Source organism: Colletotrichum higginsianum, chromosome 5, assembly GCF_001672515.1.
Source record: "Colletotrichum higginsianum IMI 349063 chromosome 5, whole genome shotgun sequence".
NCBI classification, from domain to species: Eukaryota; Fungi; Ascomycota; class Sordariomycetes; order Glomerellales; family Glomerellaceae; genus Colletotrichum; species Colletotrichum higginsianum.
The window spans coordinates 1,013,430-1,031,241 of record NC_030958.1 but is presented as its reverse complement, the minus strand read 5'-3'; the positions used below and the strand labels follow the sequence as shown (position 1 = coordinate 1,031,241).

The following is a 17,812-nucleotide window of genomic DNA, read 5'->3' as shown; positions in this document are numbered from 1 at the left end:
CCGTCTTCAAGTGAGAAGAAAACAGCAGAGGAAAAAGATAAGGCGAGTGGTGATTGCTTCAAGCTATCATCCTTCGGGTGACTGCTACAATTGTCTTGTGTACTTTAACCCCCAGTTGACTCCTTTCTCGAAAATCAAAACCTCGTTGCACATCTAGCAAAGATTCGATCAACTCTGCTTCCTCATTCTTTCTCTGTATTCTCACAATCCTTTTTTTGCTCACACGTTTTGACACAAGAAATCCGAAGTCAACATGCAGATCACCACTATCATCTCTCTTGCGGTCATGACCGGCGTGTACGTTTGTTTGCCCCCTCAAGCGATACAGAACTCCTGGCGTTTGTTGTCAGTATGCTGACGAGTGACACCAGTGCCGTCGCCAAGCTGCACAGCTCTGCTGTCTGCGTCACAGCCAGGAAGTACGGCAGCACTGGCAACGGAACGCCGTGGGGCATCACCTACGGATCGTACAAGGACTACGAGATTCTCCCTGATGCGACCAAGTGCGCCTGCAACTACTACAAGAACCGCAACACCGGCAACAACCAGTGGGACAAGTGCCCCGACTGCACTTTTGTACGCCTCACACACAGCCTTTATTTGGAATGAAATGTTGGCCAGGAAGGCCGAGCTAACTTTGAATAACTAGGATGGCCTTCAGTGCAATTCCAATGGCTGGCACATTGGTGGTGATGAGGTACGTCACCCGCATCTCGATGCTTTGCTTATTGACCACGGGATGCTGACTCTGTTGGTCTTTTCAGATGAACTACTACTGCGAGAAGAAGTGCGGTGCGCAGGGCTCCGAGGCCAACTGAGTTGTGGGAACGGCGTGGGAGTCGCCAGGTCTATGGCCAGGAAATGCTGCATACCCGAAACAGTGTAATAACGAGGATGGGATTATCTTCCAATGTAGATATTTGTGTGTGTAAAACCGTCAAATAAGATCTGCCTGCATAATAACCTGCAACTTTGTTTTTTTTTCTCCCTCGTGCCGAACTGCACGAGCCAAAGGTTGTTCTTGTTTGTGTTTACTCCACAACGTTGATCTACCGCGCGGGACAAGAAAGCCAAAAGGGAAGCGCAAGCTCTGTCTCCCATTGACACTATGCTTCATCCTACCCAGACCCTCTTCCCCGAGCTCAACCTTGCTGCCTTTCTTCCTTCTTGTGAACATTTTTTTTGTGTTGATACACGCACTCATAGGACTGGATTTCAAAACAGTCACCTTCACCTATCCATGACTTGTCGTCGACTTTTGCCGCTAACACTGACATAATGGCACACCGACTTGCATGTAGGCCCTGCTGCCAAGAGCTGTCAGCCAAGCCCCCAAAATTCGGATTGTGTATGGGGGAAACGGCTTGGTCTCGCAATCCTACCCGGGCAGACCCCTCAGACGAGCCTCTCGACAGGACAAGCTTTTTGCCGGTTGCGACATCGGGCGATGAAACCGACTACGGGACACAGGCAACCAGGCCCCGGCATTCTATAGTGTTTCGGCGAGAATTCTGCCGATCGACATGTAATTACTAGTCATTCGCAGCGCAACGGGCGTAAGAGCTGGTACTCGACCTGTGCGATCCTAGTTTCCGTTAAGGGGGTCCAGTAGAAATACCAGGGTCCCCCCCAGACTTTTCGTATTTGCTTCTAGCCACTTGTGAAGACTTGGGATGGCTTGTCAAAGTACGAGTTTATGCTTGTAAGCTTATACCTACTTGAATGGGGCTGCAGATTAGACAGTGTGCTGTCGCTGCAAGCCGATCCCCGGGACGATGCTAAAATGGGCGGCAACCTTGAGGGAAACCACTGGTCCGGCTAATACATTGCCTCAAACATGGATCAGTTGGCGTCGATGCGGATTACAGAACCAATGCCATTACATGGGAGAACCCGCTGGGCAGGCAAAAGCTCGATATTGTATGATTTGTAGAGGGGATGGCTTTTCTTTCTCTTGGACAAATGAAGGAACTTGACCGAATGGAAGCTTGACTCGAGTCGGCACGTGCAAGTAGGAGCTGAGCTCGTGGTGAGAGAACCCGGCCACCGGCGACTTTCGCGGTCTGATAAAGTCCGGACAAGGTCCATTGACGGGTGTGGGATGGAGTCTGAGGTGTCTTTCTGCCATCTAGAAGCAGTACAGTGTCCACTACAGTTTGCGCTGGGTCACATGTGCGCATCACCAAAATTGCTTAGAGGCCAAAGTCCAGCGATCCCGTCCGAAGACAGCAACTCGGATAAACACACCGCATGCTGCGCAACGGGAGGGGCAAGCTGTGCGGTGACTCTCTTGTTGGCTGATCCTTCCACAGTGATCGCATGCGGTTTCGTTTCTATGAGAGAAAGGGCTTCCTCCCGAGCCCGAGTCCGACAATTGCAGCCCGAGTCCGATTATTTGGAGCTGGAGCAAAGCTCCCGAAGCTTGACTGCTCTGCTTGACCGGAGCAAACCAGCCATGCAATTGGTGGAATGACAAAAGGGGCGGTGATATGCCCAAAGCTCAAGCATTGTAATCGGAAATGATCTTCTTCGAGCCCCCAAGCCCCACCTGTCTTCGAGATCAACCAAGCAAGTGACCAAACAGCCAGCTGACAACTTTGGGTCTAGAGACATTGGCTACATTCGCGGGGCCGGTCAAGGGCGTTGAGTCAGACTGCTAAGGCGTCGGCGATCCACGACAAGGGGACAACCCCTTGCCTAAGGTGACGGGAACTGGGTGCTAACAGCCTCAGTCGATTCTGAGTCATGCTACCCGGAATGTTCGATGAGTCTGATTGATTCAAGCTCTGCGCCAGTGGATCCGGCGAAAACTTCCGTGGGGGCTGCGGAACAGCAGCCTTTCCTAACATCGGATCTCAGCTTGACTCAGGGCATCATATCTGATAAAATAGAGTGGGTAAGGCGACTGAAGACTCCTGCGGGCCGGGAGCCGCATCAAAGATTGGCCCGGACCAAGCTACTATGCCAGTATCCAGGGTGCTGGGTGTTTGAGAGGGAAGCGGTATGAGCGAAGTGTCCGTCCATGTGGGCGAACCATTGGCTGAGGTCTATGAATGAAAGTCTATGCGCAGAAATAGGAGCTTGGGACGAGCCGAGGTGAAAGCCAACCAAGAATATGGCTAAGAACAGAAAATATTGCCTTGCGGTGATGTTTAATAATCTACCTGGTACGCACTTACATGTGGACTTTGATGAGCAAGTTTGTAAGGGATAGAAATCGGGACGTGCAACGTCGGAGGTATGATTTCCCGTTGCCTGCTGCTGCTGATAAGACAAAGAAAGCTTCGCCTCACGCCTTTTGGAGTGGGCGCTCAGGATACACGGCACCAGTCATCAATTGAAATGTAACCTTAATTTAAACTCATACATAAGCTTTTCCCAGCCTGGAAACCCCCCTGAGTAGAGGTTCTCGATGGAACACGTTCCACTTTACATTTGCCCGGGGAGACACAGAGTGAAGTGCCATTAAATCAGCTTTCTTGTTACCGATAGGGAGGCCCTGTGGGCGAGAGCAGATTTACGCCGATTGGTCGCGGGATGTGGGCGCAGGCGCCACGAATCAGGAGGAAGATTGCAATGGTCCGGTCCCTTGCAGGGTCATTACGGGCGTGGAAGTTGCGATCATCCCATGAATATGGCCATCACCCAGAATATTGGATTGTGTGTGAGCGTGTTTGCGCTATTCGGTATCTTGGGTTTTTCGAGTTTGATTGGCGTCACTAAGCTTAAGAGACTTTGCCTCATGGAGGCCTTCGTCGCACAAGCTTCCACGTGGGGGTTGGTTCGTCACATCTTACTGGACGTGAACGCCGTCACGTACAGAGTACGGTGCCAGTGTTGGCACCGCTGCAAGGATGAATAAATTACTCGACAAACGGCTGCCTAAATCAGGACGCAGGGCACTGTCATGTAGCCACTCTTTCGAATTCAGAGCAAAGTGCTGGGATGAAGAGAGAGAGAGAGAGAGAGAAAAACGCTCCGGTCTTGACCGGCACAATGAGTCTCGGCTCGACAACCCTGACTCTCCCGTTCTGGTCCGGTAATCGAATAGCCGACTTCCCAAGCCCGAGTTCCATTCCAGACAGTTGCCGAAAATTGTCTTTTCCTAGTGTTAAGCTCTGTGAGGCGGATGGGGTTGACTCGAAAGAATGTTGCCTGTGGCCCCAACAGAAGCAGCTTCATCCATATCTGTGTTTGTCATTGGAAATCTCAACTTGTTGATTCCATTCTTCTCACTGTTCGATACAGCCGTGAGTATGAGCCACCCGTTACTCAAATTTTGCCACTTCTGTATCAACACGATTTTAATTTGTCAACTCGACAGGTTTCTCAAGTTTGGATTCTGCTGTTTCAGAAACCGTCAAAAAATTCAATTCAGCACAAAGACTCGAACAGCCTTTGGTGGTTTTCGCTGCTTAGAGGCTTCAGTGAATGTATCTAAACTCTGGGTGAAGGTGGCCGAGCGTCGCCACCTCCTCCTCAGTGGTCTCCAGGCGATAATCACGTCCACCCTGCGCACGCTTCTTGTTCTCCCATTTCTGATGAACGACAAGCCCTAGGGACGCGATGATGACCGAGACCGCAGTAGCCGTGTTCAAGCTATTGCCAATGCGGTAGCCTGTCTTCGCATCGGTGTTGATGTAACTCCAAGTGGCGGTGATGGAGCCTTCGTTGTACATATTAGCCGGCTGCTGAAGATACCACCATGGGATTCAAGACACAAGACAAACGTACCGATGTTGGCGAGACCCGACACGGCGCCGTTTGCTACGTTTCGCACTGTATCTGGAGCGGCGTTGGCCAGAGTCCAACTCAGAACCTGGTTTCGTAAGCGTATTGCTCTTCGGCAGCGGAACCATTACAGCCATGTGCTCAACTCACCAACGTCCCGAAACTGAAGCCCCCCGCCGTGTTGAGGAAGATGGCGGCGTATCTCGCCTGCGCGTTCGTCGAGGCCAGCCAGATGGAGTACCCGATGACGTTCAAGGCCGCGCACATGGCAATGGCGACTCCGTGCTTGCGCGTCTTCATGGTGACGTATGCGACGCCGAGACCAAAGACCATGCCAAACAATGGCGGCGGCACCGACAACAGCTGGATCTCCACGGTGGAGCGGCCCGGGTAGTTGAGTCTTAGGATCGTGACCGTGAAGATGGACAGACCCTGGACCGTGATCTGGTCGCAGATGTAGATCCAGGCGCCGACGAGGACGTTGACGTTGACGACGCCGCGCTTGATGAGACCCCAGGTGATCTTCTCCTTGTGCTCGCGAATGGCCGGCTGGTCGTGGAAGATGCGGGCCATTGCGAGGCTCCGCTCCTCTTCGTTGAAGATGCGCGTTTTGGACGGATCGGCCGGGAACAGATAGAGCGAGATGATCCCGACGCCGACTGTGATTATCCTTGAGGCAGACAGTCAACAACAGCTTCTTGCGACAAGCCAAACTTGGCAAGAAGGAAGAATTGGATGGTACATACCCTTCGACCAGAAAGATATTCCTCCACGAGGAGACGGAGCCGATGCTTCCCAGCGACAGCAGTCCGGAGGCGAGGAGTCCGCCGAAAGCGCTGGCGAGCCCGGCCGCGCCAAGCATGAAGAAGGACACCCGTGTAGTCACCTCGCTGCGGCGATAGAACCGGGACACCACGTAGCTGAGGCCCGGGAACTGGAAGGACTCGGTGAGGCCGAGGAGCAACCGGATCGCGAAGAAGCTGCCTTCGTTTCTGATAAAGGCCGTGCAGAGAGTCACGATGCCAAAGGCGATGCAGCTGATGGGCAACATGATGAAGCCGAACTTCTTGACGCTCAGCGACGCGGGGATGTCGGCGAAGAAGTAGATGCCGTAGTAGAGGCAGGCGCCGATGTTGAAGCCGTACGTGCCCAGGCCCAGGTCCGCCTCCATGCCGGCGACTTTGGCGTTGCCCAGGTTCGTCCGGTCGAGGAAGGTGAAGAAGTACATGAGGAAGACCATGGGGAGCACTCGCAAGTCTTGCTTGCGGACCAGCCTCGCCTCGGCCGCGGGGTCGATGACATAGCTGTGCGCCGCTTCCGCGTCGACGCTGGCGGTGTCGGGATGGACCGGTGCCAGAACGAGGCCGCCGCCATTGTTCTTCTCGGACTGCGTGGCGGTGTCGGACATTGTGTGTGCCGGTAGACCGCGGTGGATGCACGATTTGGGAGCTGATGCGGCCGCGTTTGCAGGGTCGTCTCCGGGACGGGCTTCGACTTCTTAAATACTTCCGCCGGCGCTTTCTGTGGCCCTGGACGCTTGGTGCAGGCGTGGACGCCATGTGGTGACTCCGCCTGCAAGAGATAAGACATTGAACGAGGCCAACCATGCGGTTGATTGAACATCTGCCCAGCGTCGTCTCCTGGCCAATTGCCTCGTCATTGGCGAATGCCCTGTTGGGTTGCGACGAGTCTCTTCTGGCAAAACACCCTGTTCTCCATATGTCATATCTTCAAACCAGGTCACTTCCGATTGTTCAACGACATCTAGAAGGCCATGAACCTGTTGGGCCAGGCTGGCGTTTCCCCCCAAGACACAGGGAATGAAACCCGTTTAGGAAGGCTTGGCGATGCCTTCCAGATAAAGGATTCGAGACACTGTCATCCTCGTTCCCGCGGAGGCGGAGAAGCAAGATAAGGAAAGTCCGGGGTAAGTTGCTTTTATCTAAGAAGCGATTGGGTCTGGGATTGGCGGTAAACAAGAAGCCGACAGGGTGTTCGGGCCGCAGTTATCGATTGTATGCAGCCAAGAGGTGCTCTACCCGAGATATGCCTTGGTGTTGGAGCCCTCAAGTTTGGGATCTTATCGAACTATCAAGCCAACGGACATGTGGGTTGAGAGATGCCACCGCAGAGTGAAATCGATAGGTCGCTGATGCAGTTGATAAGAACATACATAGTCGAAGATGAGTACAGGTCACTCACTGCCTGACTCTGCGGATTGCAATGCAATTCCTGGATCTGCTTTATGGCCTGGTGATGTAGGGGTTGTCGAATCAAGAAGCGAAAGTCAGTTCGATAAAACAAAATACAGGCTTTACACCTGTCGTGCAGTGTTGGTCGTGATGCATCGCGTTATAACTTCAGCCGGGTGCTCTAAAGGACGCAGAAACTTCTTATCTAGCTGCAGCAATAGTATATGTCTATAAGTGGAATGCTATGAAAGCACTAACAAATTGGAGCATTGCTCTACTTCAAGTTGTAGAGAGTTGTACAAATGAGTCGTAGGGCAAGAGGCGTGTCTTCTATATAATAAAATGCGAAATTGTTTAATGTAAAGCAATAAAAGGCTACCATTCTACTTTCTATTCAAGTTCCAGCATACTAAGTAGAATTAAATGATGACATGATTGTGCAATATTGCACATGATGTGCCACAAGAAGAAGCAGGTTTACGCCTGAAAAGAAAACCCTAGAACACAATGTTGTAAATGAAAGATATTAAGATATCTACAACTCAACAAGCATACTAAAGGAATATTTTAGGATTTAAGATGCTTTTGAAACTCCTTTATTTTATCTTGATGAATTGTTTTAGATCCCAGTTTGTACATGATGGGTTGGCAACAGACGTTGGGTTGTTTGGGCCTCTGCAGTAGAAAGCAGTTCCAATGCCCCCTATTTTCCCTAGTACACCTGTTCAGTCACTTTCAGACCTTTACTGAACATTGTCACAGCTATAGTATCAGTTGCGTGGTATTCCTGTAGCCTTTTGGATCTCTTAGTCTGCAACAGTCAATCGCACTGTCATATTCACGCTTATGCTCAACAACAATGTAGGCCAACCTTCATGGGACGAACCAGCTCAAGAATTCACTGGAAGCCTCCAAGTGTGATTTATTCTCTTTGAGACAGACAGCATCTCATTGCTTTCTATGTAAGTTCTTATATAAAGAGCTTCTTCAAAATTCTAAAAGTCTTGGACCCTCAGCCTCTTCTTACCTGTTCGCCAATACAGGAGCACAACAGGTTTAGTACGACTTGACGGCGAAAAGATTAATGACCTAAACCCCAACGCTCAACATTGTATCACCTCGTTAAATCTTTCTCTTTATCTCCGTCTCCCCCGCAGGGACGTACTGGACGGGCGATCGACTGCCAAAATGGCCGACGACGATGACGGCATGGAAGGCAGCGCTGCCCCCCTTGCTTTGACGCCAGAGCAAAGGCGGGAGTTGATGCTGGAGAAGTTTAGAAGCTCCAAGGTTCCGAATGGCGCCGCCAGGATTGATGAGCTCATCGAAAAATCAGCCGTCGAGCTTACCGAGTACCTGATCAATTGTGGCTTCTCGTCCATTTCGACTGAATGGTTCGACTGGACGATTGACACGAAGGTCTGGATCTACATCCATGCCTATAGTAAGCCAACCCGAGTTCGTAGGAGTATAAATTTGAAGAGAGAAGTTACACTGACGTTTGAACCTCGTCGACGTAGTCGTCAAAACAAATAGCTTAATCGCTTACCCTTGGATGCAGGACGAGCCCCCGCGTCAGCCTGAAGACGCCCGGGGCGAGTCGGCCAAGTTCAACAGCTTGAAGCATCTCTTCCTCAAGAGGGCGATTTTCCCCGCCACAAAAATCGTGGAGATGGGCATGCCGCTGATGCAGCCGGAGCTTCACATGGACCGAGAGGTGGATTGGGTCATGCCGGTCGAGCAGCGCCAGAAGATCTGGGACCAGGTCTTCCCCGGCGTCCTCTGCTCGCCTGGCCATCCGTTCGAGATCGTCGTTCCGCTCGCGACGAAGTCCATGGCGCACATCGTCGATCCCATGCCGGAGTTGAACAGCCTCGCCCCTACGGTCTTGAGGATCGCCTCGGTCAAGAGACTCAACTCCTGGGGCCAGTTCGCCGAGGCCCTGGTCCTCAGCAACGCCCCCGGCGCAGAGGACAACGAGCGGAACCGGACGGACCTCGCGCTGTACTATGCTCGCATCCTCCACTGGGCGAGCAGGACCATCGCCACCGGCACGAGCACGCCGCTCGCTGAGGCGTTGACGGACATCGCCCGCGACCGGGAGCGCATGCGCGACGGCGTCTCGGCGCAGGACATCCTGATGCAGTTCCAGGAAGAGCTCACGCAGCAGCAGCTGGACCGCTGCCAGGACGAGCTGAAACTGATGCCGTGGTTCTCGCAGGACGAGCACGCCAGCTACCTGGCTGGCCACTGGCTCGAGGGCGAGAGGGACCGCACGACGGCCGAGGAGCGCTGCAGGCTGCTCCGCGACTGGTGCGACCTGCAGAAAGGCACGCCGCAGCACCAGACGCAACACATCAACACTTCCAAACTGTCCCCCGCCGAGCTCCGGGGAGCGTGCGTCGTGGCATGGAAGCGAAAGATCACCGAGTGGCAAGGCATAATCGATGGTGACCCGTCGTTTTCATTGAAGGATGAGATGCACTGGGCGAACCAAATGTGGGAGTCCAATGCCTGAGAAGAAGCTCCCGAGATTTGATAGGTGGGTGTACGTTCCAGGGCTACTGGGCCTTGAATTTAAAAAAAAAAAAAGTTTAATTCTTTTATTTCTTTCTCGAGTAGACATCATTGTATCCCTCAGGACGCCTTGGAAGTTGGAGACGCAAGAAGGGGAAAGAGAACATCACAAAGTAGAGGCACCCGAGGAGGGGTCAGAGCAGACACCAGGGCACAAGACGTCAGGCCCAAGTTATCGATGGGTCAGTTACTCGAGTGAATTAGTCGTTTATCATATCTAGTACCAGCAGCAACGCTTTTTGCCTCCCCCAAAACCCCGGCCGTCCCCGTGATTAATGTAACTATCAGCATCCTGTCGTCTGCTTCAGATGACGTTCTTCAGCGACTGACCGGCGCGGTACCGCCTCAGGTTGTAGGCGATCAGCTCCTCGGCTCCCTGGGGCCGGCCGCCGGCGGCGTGCGGCGAGACGACGACGTTGGGCGCCTTCCACAGCCGGCTCGACTCGGGCAGGGGCTCGGTGACGAAGACGTCGAGGGCGGCGCCGCCGACCTCGCCCTGCTCGAGGGCGTCGACCAGGGCGTCGTCGTCGACCGAGGTGCCGCGGCCGACGTTGACGATCCAGGCGTGCTTGGGCAGCAGCCTCAGGCGCTCGGCGTTGAGCGCGTTCTTGGTGGCGTCGGAGCCGGGGAGGATCATGACGAGGGCGTCGGTCTCGGGCAGCAGCTCGGGCAGCTTGTCCTCGCCGTAGACCTCGACGCCGTCGCGGACGCCCTGGTGGCGGGCGATGCCCTTGACGTGGGCGCCGAGGCCGCGGAGGTGCGGGGTCAGGGCCTTTGCGATGTTGCCGAAGCCCCAGACGAGGACGCGGGCGTCGCGGAGGGTGGTGAAGGCGCCGGCGGGACGGTCGGGCTGGGGCCCGCCGAGGTGGCCGGGCCACTTGCCCTGCAGCTGGTAGTCGCGCATCTCGTAGAAGCGGCGGGCGGCGTTGAGGAGCAGGCCGAGGGCGTGCTCGGCGACGGTGTGGTCGTGGAGGCCGGAGCCGGTGGTGACGGTGATCTTGGAGGTGTCGAAGCCGGCGTTGAGGACGTCGTTGGGTCCGGCGGCGAGCGACTGGATCCACTTGAGGTTCTTGAGGCGGGCGGCGGCGTCCTTGAGGTTGTCGGCCGTGTTGGTCCAGGTGATGAGGCCCTCGGCGTCGGTGTGCTCCTCGGGGATGGCCGTCTTGACGTCGTAGGGGACGAGCTCGACCGAGAAGCCCTGGAGGCTGTCGACGTCGAGCTTGAGGGACGTGGGGTAGAGGAGCTTCATGGTGATGGTCTGTGTGTGTGTGTGTGTGTGTGTGTGTTTGTGTTTATTGGGAGGTTCAGGGTCTGGAGTTTTGCGTCAGTAACTCCTTATGCCAATGGAGTGAGTTATTGATTTGCCTGGGGATTCATACGTACTTCGAGGGGGGTTTCCAACGACAGTAGGTGGTTATGAAGCGTTAGAAAGAAAAAAACAGAAGCCGTCGAAGAAAACTGGCGAGGCGAGGGGGATGTCGTGTGTATTTTTACTAACCTCGGGGGAAGAATCACCGATGACGGAGGAGCGGGGGATGGTGGGGGAACAACCACCACCTCCACATGCGGGAATCCACAATTCTCAAAGGAAAAAAGGAAAAGGAGGTCATCCAGGAGGGGGAGGGTGGGGGAAGGGGGCCGCGGGGGAGGGGAAAGATTCCCCGAATAATAGGCCAGCAGCAACTTGGTGGTGCCTTGCGTGATGGGCCACAGTGGTGGTGCATTGCATAACGACTCGTCCAAAGAAGCCCAGTGTCCTAGTTGGTTGTCGTAGTGCCCTAGTGTGCCCCAGAGTTGGGGGCAGACTTCGGAGAAAGTTACTGTTATTGGACGACGGACGATGTGTACCCTGTACACGTGTAGAGTGTGTGGAACTGTGGGCGCGCCGGCTATCGAAACACCGGCATGAACCCCGAGAGTTGCGGCTATCCAAACTGAAGTTCCGCCGAAACGAGCTCGGGTTCGCGGCATTTCTTTGCTTCGACTAGAGCATACATAACAAAGGCGCGACGTCTATCTGTCTTTACGGTTTGCGAATTCTATCGTGACGATCGAAAGTCAACTTGACGGGCGATTCTGGGCAAACTACAGTGCTTCTACTCCTGCTACCTCGAGACTTTTGTCTCACGTATTGCCGCTATGTAATTGCCGGCCGGGTAACGGCCCATGATGAACTCCGCGGGCGCCGTCGTCCGATCCCAAATGTCCTTGGGGCCGCGTGATGACGAACTAGAAACTTTGGTTGCCACAAAACTATCGCGGCAATAGCTTAATCCAACCGAATCTGTTGGCAACAGCTTGCAAGTCGCCGCTTACCCTCTCTCGAATTCTCGCTCACAATACAACGACCTGTCAGAATTTTGTCGCAGTGTAAAATTCAATATGCTTGATTATAACTTTCACCTACAATAGGTAGATTCTTGGCTTGGCCCGCGCATTGCTACTTGCACAGCCTTGAGTTCGCGGTGTCAAGGTCGTTCAGATAGTTCCTACTGGGACGACGCACCGTGGTCTGAGACGGTGTGCATTCAATTCAAGTTCGTAGTTGGGGGTACATTGACTGATCGCTAAATATCGCACTCAATCACACGACAGTCGCAACGAATGGCGGACGAGATGCCTGCCTCACCAGCTGCTGCTCCCAGCCGTGTTTCAACCGCAAGCCACCATCTTCAAGGGCATCTGTTATCTTTGTTGGCTCCCCTAGTACTTCTGCAGCCATTTCAATCAAATCATTAGCCTGGGCGTCCTCGCCATTGGTTCCCAAGAACCAGGTAGATAAACAACCTTGGTCAGGGCTGCGGAACCATGATCTGTCTCTCTCTCTCTCTCTCTCCCAAGACTCAATAGCCGTGATTTCATGCAAGGGGCTCCTGCGCCACAGACACATTGTTCGAAAAGGGGGCAATTGTGCAGAGGCAAACATTGCGCAGCAAACAAACATTCCAGGGGTTGACGTGCCCGATCTGGGCCAATCAGGTACAGCATCAAGACTCTCGGCTGACAGAAAGCACTCACAGGTTGCATTGAACCAAGGTCAGGGTGTATCAGAGCTTTGCTGCTGCCGATACGAAGTCGGGAACTGAGATAAGGTCTGGATGACCCGTGTTGGACCGTTATGTCCGTGGTTTCTTTCTCGTTCCACACTCTTTTGATCTCAACTTCAAGCTGTAATTTTGAGTTTTCTCCCATCCAAGTTGTAATCTTATCAAGAGTCTAACCACTGTTAGAGGCCTTCACTCATCTCTTGTTTGGTGCGGGCTCCGGGGGACTTACTCCACACGTCTACGAAGACAGCAGCAACAACCTTAGCACACAACCTGGAGGTCGGAGAACCAAAGACATCAGCGACGAAGGTGGTCGAACGATATTCCAAAGTATGCCTCCTACCTGTAGCCAAGGATCAAGGCAATATCTCGCCTGGTAAGGTATTGCGAGTTGACTTGCCGCGCTAGCACTAGCAAAACCCACGATCCACGAAGCTCTCGAGAACAGCATCTCTTCTCTATAACCGGGATTCTACCAAGTAGTCACCAGCACAGGCCCCGAAGCTTCTCGACGACCCTGATTAGCAGTGCCCGGCATCTCCAACAGAGTCCTCACGGCAAAGTCGGCCGGTCACCATGGCGCTCGCAGTCGGCATCGGCATCGGCATGGCAATCATCACAACCGTCATCGCCATCGACGGCTACGTCCTCTACCGCAAGAGGCAGCTGAAGAAGAAGGGCGACCTCGAAGCTCCATCCGGCGCGGACTTGCAGCCGACGGACTCCTCTCAGCCGGGAGAGCAGTCCAACGGGCCCCAGAGAAAGGACCCCGATGTCTCGCATACCAGTTTCCAGGTGGAGATGGCAGAGACCTCAACCCAGCATGGCGAACAACCTCTGAAGAAGACAAAGTCGAGAGATCGAGAGAGTATCAAGAAGAAGGTGATGGATGATGCGGAACGTAAAGCGGAGGACAAGACGCAGGATGAGAGAGCATGGCTGTAAAGCTCTTTCGAGCGGGAGATGGTTTTTTGACATCCGGGAGAAGAGTTATCGAGTATGCTGTGAGGGACGCATTCCGGAAGCTGTCAGGTTATAGCTTTCATGATTCTGAAATTGGTACCGAGAAGGTTCTGTTCCACAAGCGAGTACTTGCTACATGTCCATGTAGCCATTGATGTGATACAGAAGCACAAAAGCCGAACCAAGAGTACCATGTAGGAGAGACTCTAGAAACTTCGGCGCTTGCTTTGGTTCCTGGCCTTCGTTACTCATCTTACCCATTGTGAATGAGAGCATAGGGGATATCTATGACGACAGCCACCACGCGTTGATGAAGATCGCCTTCCCATACGCCCATGGTTTGATACAAAACGAACAGAGAGACACACATAACAATGACTGGAACTAGGATGCCAAGATCTGCTTGTCGAATCCCCACGCGATTTGACCAGAGGCAGTACTTTCGGCAATGCGGCTACTTCACTTTCCTATCATGATCATTGAGAAACCAGGACAGCCCAAGGTAATCACTCGCGCACCCAGTCTCGCTTCAAAAAGCTTCCGATAGTTGATCTCCCTCATCCTGCCCTCAGTGAAACAACATTGTCACACTCTACAAAGAGAAGGGCGAGCAGCGGGGCGCCGACAGACAAGCTGACAGGGTAAATAGCGCCACCCGGCAAGACATGGGTGCTGCATTGCACTCTTGCCATCCTGCGGTGTAAACTGCAGCTGATCGTTCCAATGAGAACGTTCGATGTTGGAAAGCAGCGGTTCTCACACCTCGCGGCCGAAGAACCCGCAGAACGTCCACAGGGGGCAAAACGCAGTCTTGACCGGCAAAATCAGGTTGCTTTAATGTAACCTCATATTGTACGTGAAGCTGTGAGTGCTAGAGACGACCAGGGGGGTTCGCCAACAGTATTTCTACGTCGCCACGGCCCATCCGTCCATCTTTTCTGTTGGTTCCCAATCGCTTTCGCCAACTTCCTAGTCCACAGCAAGAGGCCCTGTCAAAGATTTCCGATACTTTCATTAACTGCCGTCCATCCTTCCGGTCGCAACCTAACATGGCTGCACGTATTGCCGCTTTTCTCGGTGCTTTGCCCCTTGCGGTCTCAGTTACCATCCCCGATAGTGCCGCCACGAAGATCCTTCACAAGGACGTTGTCATTCTCGGCGGAGGCGCATCCGGGTCTCATGCCGCCATCAGGCTTCGCGAGGACTACAACAAGACGATTATCGTCGTCGAGAAACAAGCCCGCATCGTACGTCCGGTATTCCAACGTGACAGAGACGCAGAGAACAGAGCGAAGGGCTCAAGATCTGATACACTGTCGTTAGGGTGGCCATGTCGCGACCTTCACTGACCCCGAGACGGGCAACAACTACGACTACGGCGTCAACTCCTACACTGATTACACGGGCGCCCGCGAATTCGTCGCGCGCCTCAACGTCTCGGTCGCGACGCCCGCCCGCCTGGCCCTGACTACCACCTACGCCGACTTCAAGACGGGCAAGCCGACAAACTACTCGCTGCCGGCCGCCGCAGACACCACGGCCGCCCTGAGGACCTACCTTACGCTCTGCGAGAGGTACGAGGAGAACCTCCTCCCTTCGTACGCCAAGTTCCCAAACGTCACCGAGGGCATCCCGAAAGATCTCACACTGCCATTCATTGACTTCGTCAAGAAGTACGCTATCGAGGCCGCCGTCCCGCGCATCTTCCAGGTCACTGGTCTGGGTATGGATGACTTCGCCCGCCAGTCGACGCTGTACGTCATGCAGACCTTTGGCGCGCCCATCACGCGGTCCTTCTTGGGAATCGTAGGGTCGTTCGTCCCCGTTTCCAAGAGAAACTCTGACATCTACGACGCCATCGCTAGGCGTCTCGGTGACGACGTCATGTACTCTTCCACCGCCATTCAGACAGCCCGTTCTGACAACGGCGTCGAAGTCCTCGTCGAGAGTGCGGACAAATCGCGTACCCTCATCCGCGCCAAGAAGCTCCTCATTTCTTTCGAGCCGACCCTGCACAACTTGGACGGAATCGACATCGACGAGGAGGAAACCTCTGTCTTTGAGAACTGGAGCTGGTCCACTGTCTACGCCGGCATTGTCTCCCACCCGTCCCTGCCCAGGCTTGCCTCCTACACCAATACCGCCCCCACCAGGTGGATGTCTCTCCCGGAGCTCCCCTTCGTCGGCCGCTTCGACTACCTCGGCGACGACAACTATCGCGTCCTGGTCAGCGGCCACAGATACTTCAACAGCCGCGAGGCGCAGAAGCTCGTCGGGGAGTCACTAAAGCAGCTCGCCGCGGCCGGGACCGTTCCTGGCCTCGGTAACGGCGCTGTTCAGATCAAGGCCTGGGCCGACCATGGCGCCATGCAGCTTCACTTTGAGAGGGAATACCTCGAGGCAGGGGCAATCGCTAAACTATACGCGCTCCAGGGCCGCAGGAGCACCTACTTCACCGGCGGCGCGTGGTCTGCGCAGTTCACCACCATCTTGTGGGAGACTAACAACCAATACGTGCTGCCCAAGCTGTTGGCCGAGTTGTAAGATAACAATGCAGCGGTGATTATCACAAAAAGCGAGCATACATCAGAATATATGAGGCCAACAAGTGCAAAATTCGGGTTGACATGCTTACGATAGCCGTTCTCAGTGTATCCCAAAGAATCCTCAGCGACTTGTGTGACAGATCGCCCGCTGCCACCAAACACCGAGTGGTTTGTTTTCTCGCCTCCGTCGAGCTATAATCCACCTGCCTTTCGTAGCATGCCCCCGACGTATCTGGCTACGGTCGGGGGTAGAGGAGCAGCTCCATCTTGGGCTTCTTCGCGACCCGTTCATGGGCGTTTTGTAAATGTATGGCCTCGGCTTCCCCGTCGCTTCTTGTGATTTCTCCGTGGGTTTTCCAACCAGCACGTCAAGGACCAACGTAGCCCAGATACAGCTTGCAGTCAACTTCGCCCGCACTCAAAACTTGCGCCTTGTGGTCAAAAATACCGGTCACGACTTCAACGGCCGATCTCTTGGGTCTGGTGCTCTGTCAATCTGGACGAACAAGCTGAAAGGACTAGAGTTCTACAAAGATTACAACACCACAAGTTACGCAGGGTCTGCAATGAAGGTCGGCGCAGGGGTTCTTCCGTACGAACTTTACGAAGCTGCAGATGTGCATGGTGTTGTCGTGGTTGGTGGAGAGGGCAAGACTGTCGGCTTCGGGGGAGGCTACATTGCCGGCGGCGGGCACTCCCCTGTCAGCCCATTGTACGGTCTTGCTGCCGATCAGGTCCTCAGCATCGACGTCGTGACGCCTGATGGTAGATTCATCACTGCGACTGAGAAAAAGAACACCGACTTGTTTTGGGCTCTGCGGGGAGGTGGCGGAGGCACCTTTGGTGTCGTGACATCGTACGTCATCAAAGCCCATCTCAGCCTACCCGTCATCTCTGTTGCCAGCTTCAGCTTCGGTATCTACGATCACTTACGAAACATTTCGGGAGGCTGTGCGAGCTTACTGGGAGATGATCCCCATCTTCAATTCCCGCGGAAACTACCAGTACTGGTTCGTCTAGCCCGCAGGACCCAAAAAAGCCTCATTTGTCATGTCCCATTGGTTCGCTCCAGACATGACAGCAGAAGAGGCAAACGAGCTTACTGCGCCTCTTTTTGCAAATTGCAAGGCTTTAGGCATTAACGTTCAACCGAACTGGTCGGAACACGCGACGTTTCTCTCGGCGTGGACAGCCGGTTTCCCAGTTGAACCTGTCGGGTCTCACGGAAATAAGATGGCATCACGCCTCTTTACTAAAGAGAACCTCAATGATCCTGCAAATTTCAATACGACTTATGAGGCTTTGAAGGGCGTTTCAGATAGAGGAGGAAGTTTGATTGGGTTCGGTATCACCGGTGGCCCCGGCCCTCACCCTGATAACGCAGTTAATCCTGCATGGCGGGATGCGGCCATGTTCGTGATCTCTTGGGTGACTTGGGATGCAGATACTTCGCTTGCACGTATAGCCGAGCTGAACAAGAACCTAACAGAGCTTTAGATGCAGCCTTGGCGAGATACAGCACCAGATTCGGGGGCTTACGCCAGCGAGGGTGATGTTATGGAGCCGAACTTTCAGCAGTCATTCTTTGGCAACAATCATGAGCGGCTGTATCAGGTCAAGAATAAGTATGATCCTTCAGGGCTATTTCATACCCAAATAGGAGTCGGCAGCGAGGATTGGTACGTGACTGGACAGTTGGATGAGCTGCCTACCCACAATGGTCGTCTTTGTCGTGTGAAATAGAAGGTTGGTCAGT

The 17,812-nt window shown here is 53.9% G+C and overlaps 6 protein-coding genes across 6 annotated transcripts; 4 read left to right on the top strand and 2 right to left on the bottom strand.

Annotated features, from left to right (window-relative positions):
- Window positions 1-253: 253 nt before the first annotated feature.
- Window positions 254-818, top strand: CH63R_07242 (uncharacterized protein; the record flags this gene model as incomplete). The annotated part of the gene is made up of 4 exons (XM_018302217.1): window positions 254-297; window positions 372-576; window positions 650-697; window positions 765-818. 4 exons carry the CDS (start codon window positions 254-256, stop codon window positions 816-818), a joined length of 351 nt encoding a protein of 116 aa, XP_018156995.1.
- Window positions 819-4,424: 3,606 nt separating this feature from the next.
- Window positions 4,425-6,139, bottom strand: CH63R_07241 (Major facilitator superfamily transporter; the record flags this gene model as incomplete). The annotated part of the gene is made up of 4 exons (XM_018302216.1): window positions 4,425-4,666; window positions 4,735-4,819; window positions 4,882-5,401; window positions 5,478-6,139. The coding sequence occupies 4 exons, from the start codon at window positions 6,137-6,139 to the stop codon at window positions 4,425-4,427; spliced, it is 1,509 nt and encodes a 502-aa protein (XP_018156994.1).
- Window positions 6,140-8,111: 1,972 nt separating this feature from the next.
- On the top strand, window positions 8,112-9,441 carry CH63R_07240 (Aig2-like family protein; the record flags this gene model as incomplete). Its single annotated transcript, XM_018302215.1, has 2 exons — window positions 8,112-8,367; window positions 8,444-9,441. The coding sequence occupies 2 exons, from the start codon at window positions 8,112-8,114 to the stop codon at window positions 9,439-9,441; spliced, it is 1,254 nt and encodes a 417-aa protein (XP_018156993.1).
- Window positions 9,442-9,804: 363 nt separating this feature from the next.
- CH63R_07239 (D-isomer specific 2-hydroxyacid dehydrogenase) lies at window positions 9,805-10,749 on the bottom strand (the record flags this gene model as incomplete). The annotated part of the gene is made up of 1 exon (XM_018302214.1): window positions 9,805-10,749. The coding sequence occupies one exon, from the start codon at window positions 10,747-10,749 to the stop codon at window positions 9,805-9,807; it is 945 nt and encodes a 314-aa protein (XP_018156992.1).
- A 2,374-nt stretch (window positions 10,750-13,123) lies between these two features.
- On the top strand, window positions 13,124-13,492 carry CH63R_07238 (uncharacterized protein; the record flags this gene model as incomplete). Its single annotated transcript, XM_018302213.1, has 1 exon — window positions 13,124-13,492. The coding sequence occupies one exon, from the start codon at window positions 13,124-13,126 to the stop codon at window positions 13,490-13,492; it is 369 nt and encodes a 122-aa protein (XP_018156991.1).
- Window positions 13,493-14,559: 1,067 nt separating this feature from the next.
- CH63R_07237 (Amine oxidase) lies at window positions 14,560-17,553 on the top strand (the record flags this gene model as incomplete). The annotated part of the gene is made up of 5 exons (XM_018302212.1): window positions 14,560-14,757; window positions 14,834-16,050; window positions 16,101-16,224; window positions 16,446-17,007; window positions 17,129-17,553. The coding sequence occupies 5 exons, from the start codon at window positions 14,560-14,562 to the stop codon at window positions 17,551-17,553; spliced, it is 2,526 nt and encodes an 841-aa protein (XP_018156990.1).
- Between the last annotated feature and the right edge of the window lie 259 nt (window positions 17,554-17,812).